The 21,166-nt window shown below is 42.8% G+C and overlaps 1 protein-coding gene across 8 annotated transcripts in view; it reads right to left on the minus strand.

The window, feature by feature from the left end:
* mpp7a (MAGUK p55 scaffold protein 7a) overlaps nucleotides 1-21,166 on the minus strand; it is a 467,172-nt gene that overhangs the window by 268,058 nt on the left and 177,948 nt on the right. For all 8 annotated transcript variants that reach the window (XM_080211719.1, XM_080211709.1, XM_080211666.1 and 5 more), the window contains one exon: nucleotides 19,336-19,527. In XM_080211719.1, coding sequence (XP_080067845.1) covers nucleotides 19,336-19,372 — 37 coding nt within the window. In that variant the 5' untranslated portion in view covers nucleotides 19,373-19,527. The remainder of the gene's footprint in view (nucleotides 1-19,335; nucleotides 19,528-21,166) is intronic.

A 21,166-nucleotide genomic window follows, 5' to 3' on the forward strand; every position in this document is an offset into this window, starting at 1 on the left:
AGGAGGTCTGTGGTTATTTTCATTGTGTTTGTTCATTTTAAAGCCTATGCACAACAACCCTCCTTGGGTCAATGTCCCTCCAGAATCACAGGTGTGCAGGGAGGCACTGATGTTTGCATTGCCCTTGTGAGACAGGTGCAAGAAGCCTCTTGCACCTGATACGAAGGATACGATGTTCCTTGGCCATTGACATCCTTTTGATCCATTCACCTTTGCCTTGTCAGAATGACAAGTTGGAGTTCCCCTCACTTATCCAGTTGAGCTGTCTTGGAGCTCTTCCCACCCGATGACCCTACTCCCATCCAGCATTTCCATATCTGGACTTGAGAAACCAAGTAGGACTCAAGCAACCATCGTGTGTATTACCTCCAAAGTTGCTTAAATACCTTTTACTCGCACCTTTACCCGCACCCAGTTACTGCCATCCAATAACCATTCCTTCTCCACCCCCACCCAATGTCGCTGTCAACTTCCCTCTGGTCACCCCTTTCCATCACCCTTCAGCCCATTATACTGTGTGTCCAACTGACCTACTTCCTTGAAGAGCCCACTCAAGTCACTGTTCCAATGCCACCTCTCCAATCCCCTTCAGAAAAAAAAGGAAGCAGTGTGGTTCAGGATGTGCAGATTGGAATTCCAGGGGTTGGCACTTTGATTACTTCAAAATAGCAGTCCTTAGTCTCTACAATCTCAAGTATGTTGGCACTCTACAATGCACTGAGTATTAATCTGGCCTTGAAACACAACACAGAATGGATAACCTATTGTATCTGCTTCATGGGAACTTATAGGAATCTTTTTGGCCAGGAATGCCTGAGCAGGTAGTGGGACATACTGGGAATAAATGGAGTGATTTTGAGTGGCTGGCTTTTGAGCTGCTCCAACGTGACAGATTAGGTCCAGCACTTCCTGCTGGAGTGTATGAAATTTAATGCCACTACAGTTGCCTCCCACTTTGTGCAGTGCGCAGCACTGACGGAGTCCATTAGTTGGGGTGCCTTAATGCTTCAAGCTGGAGTACTGTGTGCAGTTTTGGTCACCGCACTTAACCAAGGATATTTTGGCCTTGGAGGGAGTGCAGAGGAGGTTCACTAGGCCGATACTGGAGTTGAGGGGGTTGAACTTTGAGGATAGGCTGAATAAACTAGGCTTGTACTCGTTAGAGTTTAGAAGAATGAGGGGAGATCTCATTGAGACATACAAGATGATGAATGGAATGGATAGAGGTGGAGAGGTTCTTCCCGCTCAGAAAGGACAGTAGGACTAGAGGGCACAGCCTCAAGATGGGGGGGGCGGTTTAGAATGGAGTTGAGGAGGAACTTCTTCACTCAAAGGGTGGTGAATCTCTGGAATTCTCTGCCCGTTGAAGTGGTGGAGGCTGCCTCGCTAAATATATTTAAGACGCGGGTAGATAGGTTTTTGATAGGCAAGGGGATTAAGGGTTATGGGGAGAGGGCGGGAAAGTGGAACTGAGCCACGACAGATCAGCCATGATCTTATTGAATGGCGGGGCAGGCTCGAAGGGCTAGATGGCCTACTCCTGCTCCTATTTCTTATGTTCTTATATGCCTTCAGGAGGGCAGCAATCTTTTCATCTATGCATGGGATAGATGGGTTGGTAGCCTCAGGGAATTGCCGTGCAGCTCCAGATGCATGTGAAACACCCTCAGTTGGAGGTTCACATGACAACAAGTAAATCACAAGAGCAGATGACCATTTCAGAAGCCAAAACGTGTTATTATTCAGCAAGGATGGCCTGCGTTTTTAAATCAGAGGGACCCAAATGCTTCCACCCATTTTTGACTTTCGAGATGGTGAATATTTTTCCTTTCCAAGGGAGGCTTACAGACCAAGGATAGCAATTTGTGGTATCTGCTGCATCACATAAGGAATTGTCAGTGGCTCATTCAACATATAGTGGCAAATATGCCTGTATCTGTAGAGTCTGCAGCAGTTCCTGGAGACCAGGATGTCAAACCTTAAACAATAAATTGTGAACTGTTAAGCTCATCCATTGGTGTTCTCTTAAACAAGAAATCCATTATTTCAGCACAAGATCGGTGTTAGGCCTGGTTTGAAACTTGAGGACAACCTTTGACCTTTGTAGAGGGACAATTGGGGGACAGAATTTAAAAACTGGGGTCTCCAATGATGTGGAGATTTCTTATCCGACGGTTGTGGAACTGTGGAATCTTTTCCCCATAGTGGAGGTTAGGTCATTGAATGCAATCAAGGCTATTAGATTTTTGATTGACAATGGAGCCAACGAATTTTGGGGGAGATAAGTCAGTGGATTTGAGGTCACAATCAGATCCGCCATAATTTTATCCAAGACAAGAGCAGACTCAAGGGGTATTGTGGGGTACACCTTCTCTAAATTCTTGTGGAACATCAATTCAACACTGAATAATGATTGTAATCAATACTCCAGCTGCAACAGCTGGGCAGAACCCAACTTGCTCAATTTTACAGATCCATAGCTGAAAGGATTTTCTTCATGTGCAATGTGGCAATCGCACAACTTCTGTTTCCATTGCAGTATTTTAATTGTCAGTAGAAATATGCAATTTAATATTCTGCCCTTATAAATGCTGGTCTAGCTCCCTCGAATGGCAGCCTTCTTCCAGCCAGTTCAGTGATTCGCATCACTGCAAATTGTGGAAAACTGGCTCTACCTAAATTGGACATAAAAATCGCTGTTGCTGCAAATGCTTCTGAACTGTAAAATATTACAGCAATGAAAAGCTTTACTTCTGTTTAATGCTTAACCCCAATTTAAAATATGTAAGCAGCTCTGTCATTTTTCAATGTGTAGAATCAAGAATCCATCTTGCATTACAGAACTCTGGGAGAAGTCGATGAGACAAGATTCCACAAGCAAAAGAGCACTCTGTTGTGCCAAGATTATAAAACTTCATAAAGCAGACAGAGTATTAAGTCCTCCCAATTGCGCACCCTCATTTAATATGTGAATCTAGCCATTGATTCAGAAACAGCATTTCACTAGGTGAAAATCTTGATTTCTGAGACTGGTAATTTCTTGCACACTAGAGTGAATATTTCTCACAATTTGTCTGCTGCATTTTAATTTGAGAGGCAGGGATGGAATCATCTATTTAATAACAACTGATATGTCAAAGTTACTCACAAAATGTGGGAAAATACAGTTTTCTTATAAATTATCTAAATACTGTACTTTTTTAAAATTTAGAATTTGTAGCTTTAATGGCCAAATGTTCCATGTTATTGGCAAGGCATATTCCACTATAAATAGTTTGGTTAAATTTCCGTAGCAGCTCTTCATTAATTCATAGAGTCATAAGACATACGCAATACGGAAACAGGCCCCTCAGCTCAACTCGTCCATGCTGACCAGGTTTTCCAAACTGAACTCGTCCCATTTGCCTGTGTTTGACCCTTATCTCTTAAACCTTTCCCATCCGTGTTCCTGTCCAAATGTCTTCTAAATGTTCTAATTGCATCCACTTCTACTACCTTCTCTTGCAGCTCACTCCATATACACACCAACCTGTGTGTGAAAGGATTGCCCCTCAGATCCCTTTTAAATCTTTCCCCTCTCACCTTAAACCCACACCCTCTAGTTTTGGACTCCCTTACCCCAAGGAAAACACTTTAGCTATTCACCTTACCTATGCCCCTCATGATTTCAGAAATCTCTACAACGTTACCCCTCATCCTCCAAATTTCCAGGGAAAATGTCCCAGCCTATCCAGTTTCTCCTTATAATTCAAACCTCCCAATCCTACTAACATCCATATAAATCTTTCTTGCATCCTTTCCAGTTTAGTAATATCTTTCTTATAACAGGGTGACCAGAACTGTACACTGTACTCCAAAACTGGCCTTATCAACACAGTATCAACATAAGGTGTCAACTCCTGTATGCAAATGCTCTGACCGACGAAGGCAAGTGTGCCAAATGCTTCCTTCATCTTGTCTAATTGTGACACCACTTTCAAGGAACTATGTACCTGCATCCCGAGGTGTCTTTGGTCGAAAACTCTTCCCAGGACCCTACCACAAACTGGTTTGTCTTACCAAAATGTAACACCTCTCACTTGTCCGAATTAAACACCATCTGCCGTACCTCAGCTCATTAGCTCAGTGACAAAATACAGACTTTTCTCAAGCTGCAATATAGAACTTTTCCTAGGACCACACAACAATCTGTAGAACCATGAGGTAGCAGATGTTGCCCCAGCCTGGAAATTTAAGTATCCAGTAGGAATTTCTTTCTAATGTCATATTTTCAAAAGGTTCACCAACAAACCAAAGAAATGGAATTTGATTGATAATTTTAAAATTTCTGAAGGGACATTTGAAAATGGCAAAAATAGGCAATGAATGAGAACTGCACAATTTGTAAATTAGTCCTATTGCACTTTGGGCCTATTATTTGATGGGTTGCATGAAGTTTGGAATAATGCTGGGCACACTGTCATAGCACAATGCATCATATTTTTGACAACTGAATGTGCTTACAACTATATTCACAAACCTCAGCTTTATTGTGATCAGATTCAGCTCTGAGACTGCCTGTGCCCAGCAAAGGCTGATGCATTATTAGGCAAAGAAAAGACAGGAAAAGGTGCAGCTGAGCCCACTCTGTCCTCACCCAAGATTCACACAAGCATTTGCCAGTGCAAGTTAGTAAAAGGAAGGTGGAAGTCAGGCAGTTTTTATTTTACCTTTGCTACTGCACAGAATAAAATTGTAGCGAACACAACTGGAATCCCAATGAATACAAGATAACTCCACAAAGTGTGGAAACTTAGCCCATTTATATAGTCCCAACTACTAATAGTATTTACCCATTTAGCTTCTCGAGTGATTTACAAAATCACTGGAGGAGCTAAACCCTTATTTCAATTGACCTTTTCATATTTCACTTTGATGATGCAAACTAAAATTAATGGAGGTTACAGCATCGGGTATGCTGCCCAAGTGTGGTACGCTTGGGAGTTCTCACAAAAGATTCAACCACCAAGTTCCTGATTTCAGGTGCAGCCATCAAGGGGAATTGTTAAGGGGGGAGAAATTAGATGATCAGTTCTCACAGGTCTCCAAATGATTGCTTCAACAAGCAGCACTGACAATTGTTCAATACAATGACAGGCTTGACTTATTGAATGGAATTAAATAAACAATTTCAATTTTCACGTTTAAAAAAAGTAAATCCTATCACCATTCCCCAGTTCGAATGGAAATTATAGAAGTTGCTCTCAATTTGGAAACACAGGCTTTGTGGCATCACTGCCTTCGATCAGTATCTAAGTTATTGTGCGCAATAAAGGCACAAATATGGTTTGAAAATAAAACTGTCAAGCAATTTTTATTTCAGGTACTGCAAACAATTTTTACTATGCATTCCAAGGTGCACTTAAAGACCGAAAACCCGTGCAACGAATCCCCATGTGGTACTAACATTAAAAAATAAACTTCACTGGTGCCTTCCCAATGTCTAACTTCCCTTTCTTTTTAAGGAAAAACCAAGATGATAAAACTGTTCAAGTCTTTATTTGATCTGAAGCACCGTATGGAAAAATTTTAGTAGCTAACAAGAGAATAACTAAAAATTGATAAAAATGTTCCTGCAGTGAGCCATGCAATCGCGCGGCAGGTTCCAGATGTTCAAGATTTTTGACATCAGTATGGAAAAATTTACTGTTAGTCTAGAGAAATTTAATATCACCATTCTTGTCATATCCCTCATAGCTATTAGGCAAGGTCTGTTAAGTTATAAAGCAGGGTTCATGATTTTAAAAAGACATGGTATTTACATTTGCTCATTGTTCAAGTGTTAGATGTTTCCATATGGTTCTGAACAAACAAATTCAAACTCAAGGTTAAAAAAAGTTTGCACCTCATCTTTGATTAGTTTTTTTATATAAATGATTTGATTTATTGTCACATATATTGGTAAATAATGGACAGTATTGTTTCTTGCATACTATACAGACAATGCAGGCCATACAGAGAGAAGGAAAGGAGAGGGTGCAGAATGTCGTGTTACAGTCAAAGCTAGGGCGTAGAGAAAGATCAACTTAATGCAAAGTAGGTCCGTTCAAAAGTCTGATGGCAGCAGGGAAGAAGTTGTTCTTGAGTCGGTTGGTACATGATCTCAGACTTTTGTATCTTTTTCCCCCCGAAGGAAGAAGGTGGAGGAGAGAAGGTCCAGGATGCATGGGGTCCTTAATTATGCTGGCTGCTTTTCTGCAGTAGCGGGAAGTATAGACAGAGTCAATGGATGAGAGGCTGGTTTGCGTAATGGATTGGGCTACTTTCACAGCCTTTGTCGTTTCTTGCGGTCTTGGTCACAGCAGCAGACAGACCAAGCTGTGGTACATCAGGAAAGGATGCTTTCTATGATGCATCTGTAAAATTGTTGGGTGTCATAGTGGACATGCCGAATTTCCTTTGCCTCCTGAAAAAGAGATATTGTTGTGCTTTTTTAATTATAGCATCAGCATGGAGGGACGAGGACAGCTTGGTGGTGGTCTGGACACTGAGAAACCTGAAGTTCTTGACCATTTCCACTTCATCCTCATTGATGTAGACAGGGGCATGTCCTCCACTACGCTCCCTGAAGTCAATGACTATCCCCTTCATTTTGTTGACATTGAGAGAGAGATTATTGTCGTCACATCATTTCACCAGATTCTCTCTTTCCTGTACCTCGTCCTATCATTGTTTGAGATCTGATCCACTATGGTGGTGTCATCAGCAAATGGTTTTATAAAGTGCAATCAGGACCACAATACATACATTTAAAGTTTGATAAAGCAAGATTTCCTTTTAACTCATTCATGTAAAGTGGGCATCACTGGCATTTATTATCCATCCCTAACTGCCCTCAAGAAGTTGATGAGCTGGTTTCTTGTACCTTTGCAGCAGAACTTCAGCCATTAGGTAGTCAGTTCCAGGATTTTGGCACAAGGAAGAAAGAACAGTGAGACTTCTCCAAGTCAGAATGGAATGTAACTTGGAATGGAACTTACAGAAGGTGCTATTCCTGCACATCTAAGGCCCACATCTCTTGAGACGATCGAAATTGCAAGTTTGGTAAGTGCTGCCAAAGGATGCTCCTAGCAAATTGCTGTGCGCATCCCAATTGCTGGGAAGAATGTAGCCACAGCACACCAGTTTAAAAAAAGTGAATATTTAAGTTGCTGGACGGGGTGCCAATCTTTGCTTGTCCTGGATGATGTACAGTTTCTTCAATGTTGTTTGAGCTGCACTCATCCAGGCAAATGGGGCCACACTGTTAACTTGTGGCTGGCAGATGGTGGAAAGGTTTGGGGGAAATCAGGAGGTAAATCACTCACTGCCAAATACCCATGACTTATTCCTGTTGCTAGAGGATTTAATGTGACTGGAACAATCAAATTGCTACTTAGTGGTGAAACTCCAGCATGTTGATGGTGAAAGATTTAGCAATTACTTAGAACAATTTAGCGATTTCCAACATTCTGAGATCCCCAACTGCTTTAAGAAGATGACCATCATTCCCAGTACCTAAGGTAAACCAAGCAGCGTGCCTCAATGTCTATCATCCGGTGGTTCTGACATTCATCATTATCGAGTGCTTTGAAAGGCACGAATCAATTACAGCTTCCCGGACTACCTGGATCCACTACAGTTTGTCCATCACTGCAACAGGTCCACAGCAGATGCCATCTCCTTGGCTTCACACTCAACCCTGGAACACCTAGATAAAGATACCTACGTCAGATTCCTATTTATTGACTACAGCTCAACACTCTTATTCCAATGAAACTCCTGTCCAAGCTTTGTGGCCTGGGCTTCAGCTCCTCACTCTGGAAGTGGATCCTGAACTTCCTAATACACAGACCGCAATCAGTAAGGATAAGCAACAACACCTCCTTCATCATCATCCTCAACATCGGTGCTCCAAAAGGCTGCGTTCTCAGCTTCCTACTATACTCCTTATACATCTATGACTGACTGGCCAAGTTCCCCTCCAACTCAATTTTCAAGTTTGCTGATGACATCACTGCAGTGGGACAGATCTCAAACAATGATGAGACAGAGTACAGGAATGAGATAGAGAATCTGGTGAACTGGTGCAGCAACAATAATCTCTCCCTCAATGTCAACAAAACGAAGGAGATTGTCATCTGCTTCAGGAAGCATAGAAAACGTCCACGTCAATAGCAATGGGGAAGAAATAGAAAGGGTTGAGAGCTTCAAGGTTTTAGGTGTCCAGATCACCAACAATCTGTTCTGATCCCCCCATAATAGCACTATAGTTATGAAAGCCAACCGCCGCCTCTACTTTCTAGAAGACTAAGGAAATTTGGCAAATCAGGTACAAACTCTCACCTTTTACAGATGCACCATAGAAAGCATTCTTTCTGATTGCATCACAGCTTGATACGGCTCCTGCTCTGCCTAAGACTGCAAGAAACTACAAAGGGTGTGAATGTAGCCCAAACCATCACACAAACCAGCCTCCCATCATTGACTCTGTCGACACTTCCTACTACTGCCTCAGCAAAGCAGCCAGCATAATTAAGAGCCCTACGCACCCGGACATTCTCTCTTCCACCTTCTTCCATCAAGAAAAATATATAAAAGTCTGAAGTCACGTACCGACTCAAAAACAGCTTCTTCCTTGCTGCTGTCAGACTTTTGACTGGACCTACCTTGCATTAAGTTGATCCTTCTGTACACCTTAGCTACGACTGTAATACTACACTGTGTATCTCTCCTTTCTTTCTCTATGAACAGTATGTTTTGTCTGTACAGCATGCAAGAAACAATACTTTCCACTGTATGCTAATACATGTGACAATAATAACTCAAATCAAAATTTTAATACTGTTGAATGCAGGATGTTAATGGCAACAGATTCACAAATGTAACACTGTTGAACGCAGAATGTTAATGGCGAAAGATTTAGCGATTGGAATGCTGTTGAATGCTGAATGTTATGATGTGGGTATGCCGGCGTTGGACTGGCGTAAACACAGTAAAAAGTCTGACAACACCAGGTTTTAGTCCAACCTATTTATTTGATAATATTCTCACTAGCTTTCGAGGGGACAGCCTCTTCGTCAGGTGAATGGAGAGTTCTGGCCTCAGACAGAGCATATAAAGCACAGACAGTTTAGAGATTACTGATTAAAATGCAAATCCTTACACCTAACCTGCTGTTCAAGACCTGAAGTGGCTGACAATGTGAGTGGTAGGAGCACTGATCACAGTTTAAAGAGATGTGTATTGTCTCCAGACAGTACAGTAAGTGAGGTTTTGCAAACCCAGGCAAGTCACGGGGGTTACAGATAGTGCGACATGAACCCAAGATCCCTGTTGAGACCGTCCTCATGTGTGCGGAACTTGGCTATCAGTCTCTGCTCAGCGACTCTGCGCTGTCGTGTGTTGTGAAGGCCGCCTTGGAGAATGCTTACCCGAAGGTCAGAGGCTGAATGCCCGTGACCACTGAAGTGTTCGCCAACAGGAAGGAAACAGTCTTGCCTGGTGACTGTCGAGCGATGTTCATTCATCCGTTGTCGTAGCGTCTGCATGGTCTCCCCAATGTACCATGCTTCGGGACATCCTTTCTTGCAACGTATCAGGTAGACAATGTTGGCCGAGTTGCAAGAGTATTTACCATGTACCTGGTGGATGGTATTCTCACGTGTGATGATGGTGTCCATGTCGATGATCCGGCATGTCTTGCAGAGGTTGCTGTGACAGGGTTGTGTGGTATTGTGGTCACTGTTCTCCTGAAGGCTGGGTAGTTTGCTGCGAACAATGGTCTGTTTGAGGTTGTGTGGTTGTCTGAAAGCAAGAAGTGGGGGTGTGGGGATGGCCCTGGCGAGATGTTCGTCTTCATCAATGATATGTTGAAGACTCCGGAGAAGATGTCGTAGCTTCTCCGCTCCGGGGAAGTACTGGACGACGAAGGGAACTCTGTCCACTGTGTCCCGTGTTTGTCTTCTGAGGAGATCGGTGCGGTTTTTCGCTGTGGCGCATCGAAACTGCCGATCTATGAGTCGAGCACCATATCCTGTTCTTACGAGGGCATCTTTCAGGGTCTGGAGGTGTCTGTCACGATCCTCCTCATCTGAGCAAATCCTGTGTATACGGAGGGCTTGTCCATAGGGAATGGCTTCTTTAACATGTTTAGGGTGGCAACTGGAGAAGTGGAGCATTGTGAGATTGTCTGTGGGCTTGCGGTACAGTGAGGTGCTGAGGTGACCGTCCTTAATGGAGATGCGTGTGTCCAAGAATGCAACTGATTCTGGGGAATAGTCCATGGTGAGTCTGATGGTGGGGACACTCCTCGTCACAATGGATGTCTCAGCGCTCTACACCAACATCCCCCACGACGATGGCATTGCTGCGACTGCATCAGTACTTAATGCTGACAACTGCCAGTTTCCAGATGCAATTTTACAACTCATCCGCTTTATCCTGGACCACAATGTCTTCACCTTCAACAACCAGTTTTTCATCCAGACACATGGAACAGCCATGGGGACCAAATTTGCGCCTCAATATGCCAACATCTTCATGCACAGGTTCGAACAAGACTTCTTCACTGCACAGAATCTTCAACCGATGCTGTACACTAGATACATCGATGACATTTTCTTCCTCTGGCCTCATGGTGAACAATCACTGAAACAACTATATGATGATATCAACAAATTCCACCCCACCATCAGACTCACCATGGACTATTCCCCAGAATCAGTTGCATTCTTGGACACACGCATCTCCATTAAGGACGGTCACCTCAGCACCTCACTGTACCGCAAGCCCACAGACAATCTCACAATGCTCCACTTCTCCAGTTTCCACCCTAAACATGTTAAAGAAGCCATTCCCTATGGACAAGCCCTCCGTATACACAGGATTTGCTCAGATGAGGAGGATCGTGACAGACACCTCCAGACCCTGAAAGATGCCCTCGTAAGAACAGGATATGGTGCTCGACTCATAGATCGGCAGTTTCGATGCGCCACAGCGAAAAACCGCACCGATCTCCTCAGAAGACAAACACGGGACACAGTGGACAGAGTTCCCTTCGTCGTCCAGTACTTCCCCGGAGCGGAGAAGCTACGACATCTTCTCCGGAGTCTTCAACATATCATTGATGAAGACGAACATCTCGCCAGGGCCATCCCCACACCCCCACTTCTTGCTTTCAGACAACCACGCAACCTCAAACAGACCATTGTTCGCAGCAAACTACCCAGCCTTCAGGAGAACAGTGACCACAATACCACACAACCCTGTCACAGCAACCTCTGCAAGACATGCCGGATCATCGACATGGACACCATCATCACACGTGAGAATACCATCCACCAGGTACATGGTAAATACTCTTGCAACTCGGCCAACATTGTCTACCTGATACGTTGCAAGAAAGGATGTCCCGAAGCATGGTACATTGGGGAGACCATGCAGACGCTACGACAACGGATGAATGAACATCGCTCGACAGTCACCAGGCAAGACTGTTCCCTTCCTGTTGGCGAACACTTCAGTGGTCACGGGCATTCAGCCTCTGACCTTCGGGTAAGCATTCTCCAAGGCGGCCTTCACAACACACGACAGCGCAGAGTCGCTGAGCAGAGACTGATAGCCAAGTTCCGCACACATGAGGACGGTCTCAACAGGGATCTTGGGTTCACGTCGCACTATCTGTAACCCCCGTGACTTGCCTGGGTTTGCAAAACCTCACTTACTGTACTGTCTGGAGACAATACACATCTCTTTAAACTGTGATCAGTGCTCCTACCACTCACATTGTCAGCCACTTCAGGTCTTGAACAGCAGGTTAGGTGTAAGGATTTGCATTTTAATCAGTAATCTCTAAACTGTCTGTGCTTTATATGCTCTGTCTGAGGCCAGAACTCTCCATTCACCTGACGAAGAGGCTGTCCCCTCGAAAGCTAGTGAGAATATTATCAAATAAATAGGTTGGACTAAAACCTGGTGTTGTCAGACTTTTTACTGTGAATGCTGAATGTTAACAGTGAAAGATGCTGTTGAACATCAGGAGGTGGCAGTTAAACTCCCTTCTTGTAGATGGCCTGCATTTGTGTGACAATTTTTTCTTGTCACTTATTAACCAAGACCTGAACATTGTCCAGGCCTTGCTTTATTTAGACATCAATTGCTGCATTATCTGAGTTGCAAATCAAACTGAATACTTGCAATCAGCAATGCACATTCTTCTTCTAACCTCGTCAAGAAAGAAAACCATTGATGAAGGCTGAAAGTGGCTGGTCCAAGTGAACTTTCCCGAGGAACTCCTGAAGCAATGTCCTGGGACTGAGATGATTGGCTTAAGATAACCACCTTCCTTTGTGCTTGCTATGACTTGGCCAGTGAAGACTTTTCTCCTAATTCCCATTGACTTCGAGGTGATCAACTCTATTTGGTGTAACACTCAGTCAAGAGCAGTTTCTCTCCCCTCAACTCAAACTCAACTTTGTCCAGGTTTGGACCAAGGCTGCAATGAGATCTGGAAACAAATGACCTATAATTTAGCATTTACCTGCTGTGTTCCAGCATCATGAGGATGGGGATATTCACAGAGCCAACTTCTCCAGTTAATTCATTAATTGTCCAACATAATTCACAACTGGATGTGGTAGAATTGGAGAGCTTTTTTCTGATTTGTTGATTCTGAGACCAATTAGCTCAGTCCATAGCAAGCTGCTTGCATTTTTTGGTATTGTGTGGTAGCTTCATCGGATCGACATTTCATTTTTGGGTGTATCTGGAAGTCCCTCTGTCATGTTATTTATAATCTTCATTGAACCTGATAATAATGGTAGAGTGAGGAACATGCTGGACCAAGAGTTTACAGATTATGGTGGAACATAATACTTTTCTTCACGCAGGCCATAGCAGCTCCATGATGTCAGGTTTTAAGCTGATAAATTTGTTCTGAATTTATTCTGTTTAGTAGGGTGATTATGTATAACAATACAACAGAGGTTGCATGACACCAGGAAGGCTTTGTCTCCGCCAGAACTCAATGGTTACTTCTAGTAAAACAACATGGACAAATGCATCTGCATCAGATAAATTGATATGGATAAGGTCAAGTATATTTACTCTAATGTTGGCTTTCTCACCACCCTCCATAGGCCTAGTCGGGCAGCTATGTCCTTCAGAATTCAGGCAAATTGCTCAAAAATGGTGCTACTGAGCTACATTCGATTACTGAGATTGAAACCCTGACCCAGAGTACACATTGTATGCTTCCTACCTTCAGCACACCTTCCAACTGGGGTTCAACATGAAGACGTTTTTAGCTGAGGGTCATCAGTTGTGGCAAGTTCCTTCCTAAGCCATACACCACCCTGATTTGGAACGATACTGCCATTCCTTCAATGTCGCTGGGTCAAAATCCAGAAACATTCTTTCTTATATTACTACTGATATCTCTACAGCACATGGTTCAGTGGCTCAAGGCAGCGGCTCAACACAACCTTCTTAATGGGCATTAAATGCTGGCCTTGTCAGTGAAAGCCACATCCTATGAAAGAATAACCCAAAAAAGATATCTGACTTGATGCCATGGGCATTCATGACTGCCAGAGTCAATGTTGGGGTGAGAACCTGAGATGGGTCACTCCATGACGAATATATACCAAGGTGCCACCAATTCTGTTGTGTCTGTCCTGCCATGGGGCAGTCTGTGGGACACAACTCTCTCAATTTTGGGCAGAAACTGTCAGATATTTTTGAATGGGGCTTTGCACAGTTGGCAGATCTTGATGTGCCTTTTTGATGTACAGTGTTAATCAACGTGAATTGTGTTCAGGTGATGGGCATTAACTGGAAACTTAGCAATACACATAGGGGCAGTGATTGTTGGCTTATGTGCATGATATGTAATGTGCGTCTGTGTAAATAAAAGCTTGACAGTCCATGAGGGCTAGGCTTGGTGTTCAATTTTTCATTACCTGGCAATCTGACTTTTAACATCCATTGCGTAAGTCAATGTCAAATGGTCCACCTGTATTTCTTTCTTTTATTGCATTGTGTTTGATTCAATGAGTGCTTGACAGGCTATTTGAGAAACTAGTTTAGAGGCAGCCACACTGAATCACAGAATCGCTACAGTACAGAAGGAGACCATTCAGACCATTGAGTCTGTACTGACCACAATCCCACCCGTAACCCCTCATATTTATCCTGCTAATCCCCCTGACACTAGGGTTAATTTACCATGGCCAATCAACCTAACCTGCACATCTTTCAACTGTGGGAAGAAACTCGAGCACCCAGAGGAAACCCATAAGGGCTCAGGGAGACTATACAAACTCCACACAGAGAGTGACCCCGAGGCTGGAACTGAACCTGGGTCCCTGGTGCTGGGAGGCAACAGTGCTAACCACTGTGCCACCATGCCACCCCGGGTGTAGCTGTGCAGTCACACATATCCCAGCCTGGAAAAGGAAAGCAAATTTACTTCCAAAGGAGATACTATTGATTGGACGACCCATGTTGGACGAGGTGGGCTCGAGGAGGAGTTCTTGGAATGCTGCCGGGATAATTTCCTTGAACAGTGTGTGTTGGAGCCGACGAGGGAGCGAGCTATCTTGAAACTGGTGCTATGTAATGAGGCGGGTAGAATTAGGGACCTTGCGGTGAAGGATCCTCTTGGAGAGAGTGATCATTGTATGGTGGAGTTTCTGTTGCAGATGGAGGAGGAGAAAGTGGGTTCCCGGACACGCGTCCTTTGTTTGAATAGAGGGGAGTATGGTAGGATGAGAGAAGGATTGGCGAATGTGGACTGGGGGAGCGCGTTGGAAGGTAGGTCTGCTGAGGAGCAGTGGAGGATCTTTAAGGAGATCTTTCTTGGTGCTCAGCAGAAATTTATTCCGATGGTCAAAAAGGACCGTAGGAGGAGAGGTAATAAGCCGTGGATAACGAAGGAGGTGAAGGAAAGTGTTAAATTAAAAGTGGAGGAATTTAGAGTAGCTAAGAGCAGTGGGCGAGAAGAGGATTGGGAAAGGTTTAAATGTCAACAAAGATTGACAAAGAAGTTGATAAAGGAGGGTAGGAGAAGCTATGAAGCTGGGCTAGCACTTAATATAAAAAAGGATAGCAAGAGTTTTTATAAATATATAAAAAGGAAGAGGCTGGCTAGGGTGAACGTTGGTCCTTTAGAGGATGAGAAAGGGGACTTAGTGGTAGGGGATGGGGATATGGCTAAGGTCTTGAATAACTTTTTTGTTTCTGTCTTCACGGAGGAGGACGTGAATAATTTGCCGGGTGTTAGCGATGGAAAGGTGGTAGGACTGGAGGGTCTTAATGACATTACTGTTACTAGAGAGGTGGTGCTCGACAGACTGGAGGGGCTGATTGTGGACAAGTCCCCAGGACCGGATGGAATGCATCCGAGGGTTCTGAAAGAAATGGCGGAGGTTATAGTGGATGCCTTGATGGTTATTTTCCAGACGTCACTGGATTCCGGGGAAGTGCCGGAAGATTGGAAAACGGCTAATGTTACGCCGTTGTTTAAGAAGGGTGCCAGGCAAAAGGCGGGGAATTATAGGCCGGTTAGTTTAAAGTCTGTGGTAGGTAAAATGTTAGAATCCGTCATTAAGGAGGAAATTGCGAGGCATCTTGAAGGGAATTGCTTGATAGGGCAGACGCAACACGGTTTCATTAAAGGGAAGTCGTGTCTGACAAATTTACTGGAGTTCTATGAGGATGTGTCTAGGGCAGTGGATAGAGGAGAGCCGGTGGATGTGGTCTTTCTGGATTTTCAGAAGGCGTTTGACAAGGTACCTCACAAGAGGTTATTGCAGAAGGTCAGGGGACATGGAGTTGGGGGTAGGGTGTTAGCATGGTTAGAGGATTGGTTGTCAAATAGGAGGCAGAGAGTGGGGGTCAATGGGTGCTATTCGGATTGGCGGTTGGTGACTAGTGGGGTGCCCCAGGGGTCGGTGCTGGGGCCTCAGCTATTTACCATTTATATAGATGATCTGGAGGAGGGAACCGAGTGTAGGGTGTCGAAATTTGCTGATGACACCAAGATTGGGGGAAAGGCAAATTGTGTGGAGGGTGTGGAGAGTCTGCAGAAGGATCTAGATAGGCTGGGCGAATGGGCCAGGAAATGGCAAATGGAATTTAATGTTGGCAAGTGTGAGGTGGTCCACTTTGGTAGGAAGAATGGTAGGAAGGACTATTACTTACGTGGCGAAAAACTGCAGCAGGCGACGGTGCAGAGGGACCTCGGGGTCCTTGTGCATGAGTCGCAAAAACCCAGCTTGCAGGTGCAGCAGGTGGTCAGGAAGGCGAATGGGATGCTGGCCTTCATAGCGAGGGGGATTGAATATAAAAGTAGGGAGGTCTTGCTGCAGCTGTATAGGGCATTGGTGAGGCCGCAACTGGAGTACTGTGTGCAGTTTTGGGCGCCGCACCTGCGCAAGGATATTTTGGCCTTGGAGGGAGTGCAGAGGAGGTTTACTAGACTGATGCCGGAGTTGAGGGGGTTGAGCTATGAGGAGAGGCTGAATAAACTAGGCTTGTACTCGTTAGAGTTTAGAAGAATGAGGGGAGATCTCATTGAGACGTATAAGATGATGAATGGGATGGATAGGATAGAGGTGGAGAGACTCTTCCCGCTCAAAAAAGACAGTAGGACTAGGGGGCACAGCCTCAAGATAAAGGGGAGGCGGTTTAGAACGGAGTTGAGGAGGAACTTCTTCACTCAAAGGGTGGTGAATCTCTGGAATTCTCTGCCCGTTGAAGTGGTGGAGGCTGCCTCGCTAAATATTTTTAAGAAGCGGGTTGATGCGTTCTTGATAAGAGAGGGGATTAAGGGTTATGGGGAGAGGGCGGGCATGATCTTATTGAATGGCGGGGCAGGCTCGAAGGGCTAGACGGCCTACTCCTGCTCCTATTTCTTATGTTCTTATGTTATCAGATGAGTTAAAACCAGCTTTTTTTAATTCCAGATTTATTTAATTCACAGAATTTAAATTTTCCAGCAACTATGTTTGAATTTGAACTCATGTCTCTGGATCATCAGTCCAGACCTTTGGGTTACAAGGCCAATAAGCTATCCACTGTGCTACCAGGCCCAATAATAGTCCACCCAAGGTAAATATTCGCAAAATTAGCAGAAAAGCAAAGAAATGCGCATCTCTTTGCCAGACTAATAATATAAAATTTTATAGTGTTAATAAAAAACAGGCACACAGCATGCTCCAAAACTTCATCCAGTTGAGTTACCATAATGCACAGTAGTAGTCTTTTAGTTTATGTTATTCTAATAGCAGCTACTATATTAATTTTCTTTTAAAATTGTGGTTTTGAAGAAAAACAGGGTCAAAGACCTGACATTTGAACACCAAATCTCAGCACAATGATGCAGGTTTGCTTCCATTTAGATATAAAAAGTTGCAAATGTTGTTTTTTTTTAGAAAAAACACCTGATCTGTAAAACTTGGACTTAAAAGTGGAAATATCCACCATAAACTACATGCAATTAGTTTTCTTTTTAATTCTTCAAATTTATTTAAGGATATTTAACATCTGTTTTCTCAGGAGTAGCTGTTTAGGAGTTTGCAGAAGCTAAAACACTAAGTCATTTGCAACATACTGAATTGAAAGCCATAGCCATTGGAAAAACATCAGAAAAGATCCATTTTCCTGTACTTTGGACTTAGTTTCCATGATCAAATACTGCTCCTCAAATAGGACAAGAACTGCAGTTCAATAGACAATATTCTAAACAACAATTATTTCAAGTTGAATTTTAGGAATACATGAATCTCAACTTGAATTATTTTGATACCATGGAGGACAAAATTAACTTCCAGCTGCCTGGTTTACATTCCTATGATCTCCAAATTTCTAATTGCAAACTGACTCAGGTGATTTAGTCTCCCAGAATGCCTGCTTGAACCAAGTATTATGCTCCTTAAATACACAAATGAGGGCCTATGCCAGTCATAGGACACTAAGGGCGCAACTCTCCCAAACAATTTTGGGGTGTGATCTCCAGTAGGAAATTGGCGTGATCCTGATCCAGTCCACCCACCCTTCGACATTCTTTTTGAGCTTGAGGTGACTTGCACCATGAATCAGATGTACAGGACCTAAAGAAGCCGACAAGGATGGCTCCTCAGAGATTGGGGCATCTTTCAGAATAAGGCTACAGATTCTCTCCGCCTTCTTACTGGCAATAGAACGTGCTGCTTTGCACAGCTGCTTTTATTAGAGAGGGTTTGAACAATTTTCAACAGATAATCAATTTAATCCTTTTTAAGTTTCTGAAGCACATTCAAAGCTCTTGGTACATACAACAACTCCTGCAATCTTACTGTACGTAAAATTCCAAACGACTGCTCTGAAACAAGTATAACTATGGATATGTTATCATATATCTGCGTAAAATGTTGCGTCGGGAAGTCTCAAAAACTGAGGACACATTACTATGCTTAGTGAAGTTCTTGCTTAGTCAGGTTTTACCTTTTTTTAAGCAAGATTGTCTGATGTGGAGATGTTGCACAAACCGCTTTCATGTGCTTTTGATGAGAAGGGCAGTTGATAATTTTATTATATATGGCATAACTTATGTGGAGACTCCCTCTTCAGATATCAACCTCTGAAAAATGTTGTGCAAGATCTAGAATAGAAATTAACAGCCCTTCTCATCAAAAGCACACAAGGTCAGTCTCTGTAACCTCTCCATATTAGACAATCTTTCTTTTAGAAATATTAAAATCTAACATGAAACAGACACTCGCACAGAAGGGAGTGAGAAGGGCTGTTTATTTCAGAGACTTCACTGCTAAGGGAGGGAATGTGGATAAAAAGAGAAAAAAAATTTCAACTGAGCTGCAAAGATACACAGAGCATAAATGCTTCAGTGCCACAGCGTCCTGAGTATTCTTGTATTGATCAGCAAGTCGATGTTTGAAATGAATTTGGATCACAAAACCATTTTATACACAAAAGAATTACGAACATTAAACTGTAAAGGTGAAAAAGCCCAAAGGAAGCTACTGAAAGCACTGCATCACTTCCTCTGCATCTCAACAGCTCACTGCATTTATTGTCCATGGCTTGAGCATGATACAATCAGGTGCAGACACCAACAAGTCTGTGAAACAGATGTCAGGTTCCTTCCTTGAGAAATAAATCCCACTGTATTGCTCTAAATCAGTAATCCTTCAGAATTTAGAGTATTCTTTTGATCTATTCTCCCTTCTCCCAGTGAAGCAACATTATACAATGATAATCATGGTAAAACACAAGTTAAAACCAGGAGGTTCCCAATCTCAAGTGGAGTTACTATACCTGTATCATTTCCAGATCCTGTTGATAATGCTGGCATGATTACTTCAGCAAAATGTCACGCAGAAATATCACGTAAGCACTCAGCAGCGAGGAAAGATTATTTGCAGGCAAGGTCAGCCAATGTTCTTGTGTTCGCTCAAGCCCACGAATGCCAACTTGTCAGCGAAGGTTTACGTCATTTGTAGTTGTTCTCTGGATGGAATAATAATTTTACAATCAAACCATGACTCAGTGAAATATATTTTTCTCTATCTTACATATAAAATAATGCTTGGAGTTCAAACTCAGGAAACGGACACCCCTTTGCCACACATCATATCAGTAGAGAAATGAACAGTTTGTCACCAATAATAATGGCTACTCCAAAACCTACAACCCAAAACCCTAACACTTAAGAGTTCATCATACTCTGGGCTGGTAGAACTTGCCAGAAAAAAAATTGAAATGGAACGCTTATTAAAACATTCTATGTATTGAATGGAAATTGTTTCCATGCAGTAGCGAACTTATGCACTGCAGATGGCAAATTATCAGGGCTTACTCGACTTAACAATTGATACCGAGAACAAGGCTCAACTGTTCAGCCACGCATGGTCAAATCACTACTGTGTAATCTGTACTTCATAACTACCCGTTGGTGGTCATCCATTTATTTTGGCTCTTCGTAGTTCTTTCCTTTATCAAATAGTTATCTGCGCATTTCATGTCACGTAACTGACATGACTGCAATCAGTGTTTTTCTGAATTTGCATAATTGGTTCCCCACTGTCGCCAAAATGTCATCCTTGCACATACCAAGCTCTTCATTATATCTTGATTGTGCAGATATCAAGATCTAAGATAGTCTCCCACTTGCCCCATTGTTGCAAATTTGTGCAATTGCTAATCTCTTCAATGTTGTCTCTCTATAATCCTCAGCCTTCTTAAAATTCATTGGCATCACCTCAAATTACTTCTAATTTGGATTAGTCTACTTTTCACCTTTTTAAAACTTGAAATTGAGTCCAGTGCACTCAATCTTGGCCTTCCAACAGCATGTTATTTTTAAACTTGCATGAACTATGAGCATTTGGTTTGTCACAAAGATACTTCTTCCACCCTAGTCATTTTAACTTTTTTAATTTTAAAACATGCAATATTTTTCCAAGCATGAACACTTGGAATGCATACCACAGCTAATTATCTACAAGGGTTAGGCAAAAACTTGAAAAAAATTAGAATTATAGTACAAAGCTCCAGATGACTGATGAACTGTGATACAGGTGCAAAGTGCTAAATTGCTTCTTGTTATATATCTACGTCTTAGCAAAATTCTGATATCCACACACACACTTCCTGTTGACAAAATCTTAAAAGTACAAACTAAACATTAAAATAAAACTTGAAATTTAAAATATTCTTTATAGCATAGAAAAAAAACACATGTTTTTTTCTAAACTAAATTCTAAGAAAGTCCACAGAATGGAGAACAAACTAATGGTATGAATACAAAATTGGCTTCGTGACAGGAAGCAAAAGAGGCGGTGGATGAATATTTTTCTGCCTGGGAAGTGGTGTTCCCTAACGGTCAATTTCAGGTCCATTACTCTTCCACGTTTCTAGAAAACCTAGGCTATAAAATTTGGCAAAGTAATAGTGGTGTGGATAGTTATGGACTTCAGAATGTCAAAGACAGAATGGTGTAATGGCAAAAGCATGACAGCTGCAGTCCAATGTGGAGAAGTCTGAAGTGAGGCATTTCACAAGGTTTAATATATAATAACAGTATGCTAATAAATGGCATAATGTTACAAAGTGTATGCAAGGAGAGGTGACTCCACATAGGGTTTCA

Source organism: Carcharhinus amblyrhynchos, chromosome 2, assembly GCF_965287045.1.
Source record: "Carcharhinus amblyrhynchos chromosome 2, sCarAmb.v2.hapA, whole genome shotgun sequence".
NCBI lineage: Eukaryota > Metazoa > Chordata > Chondrichthyes > Carcharhiniformes > Carcharhinidae > Carcharhinus > Carcharhinus amblyrhynchos.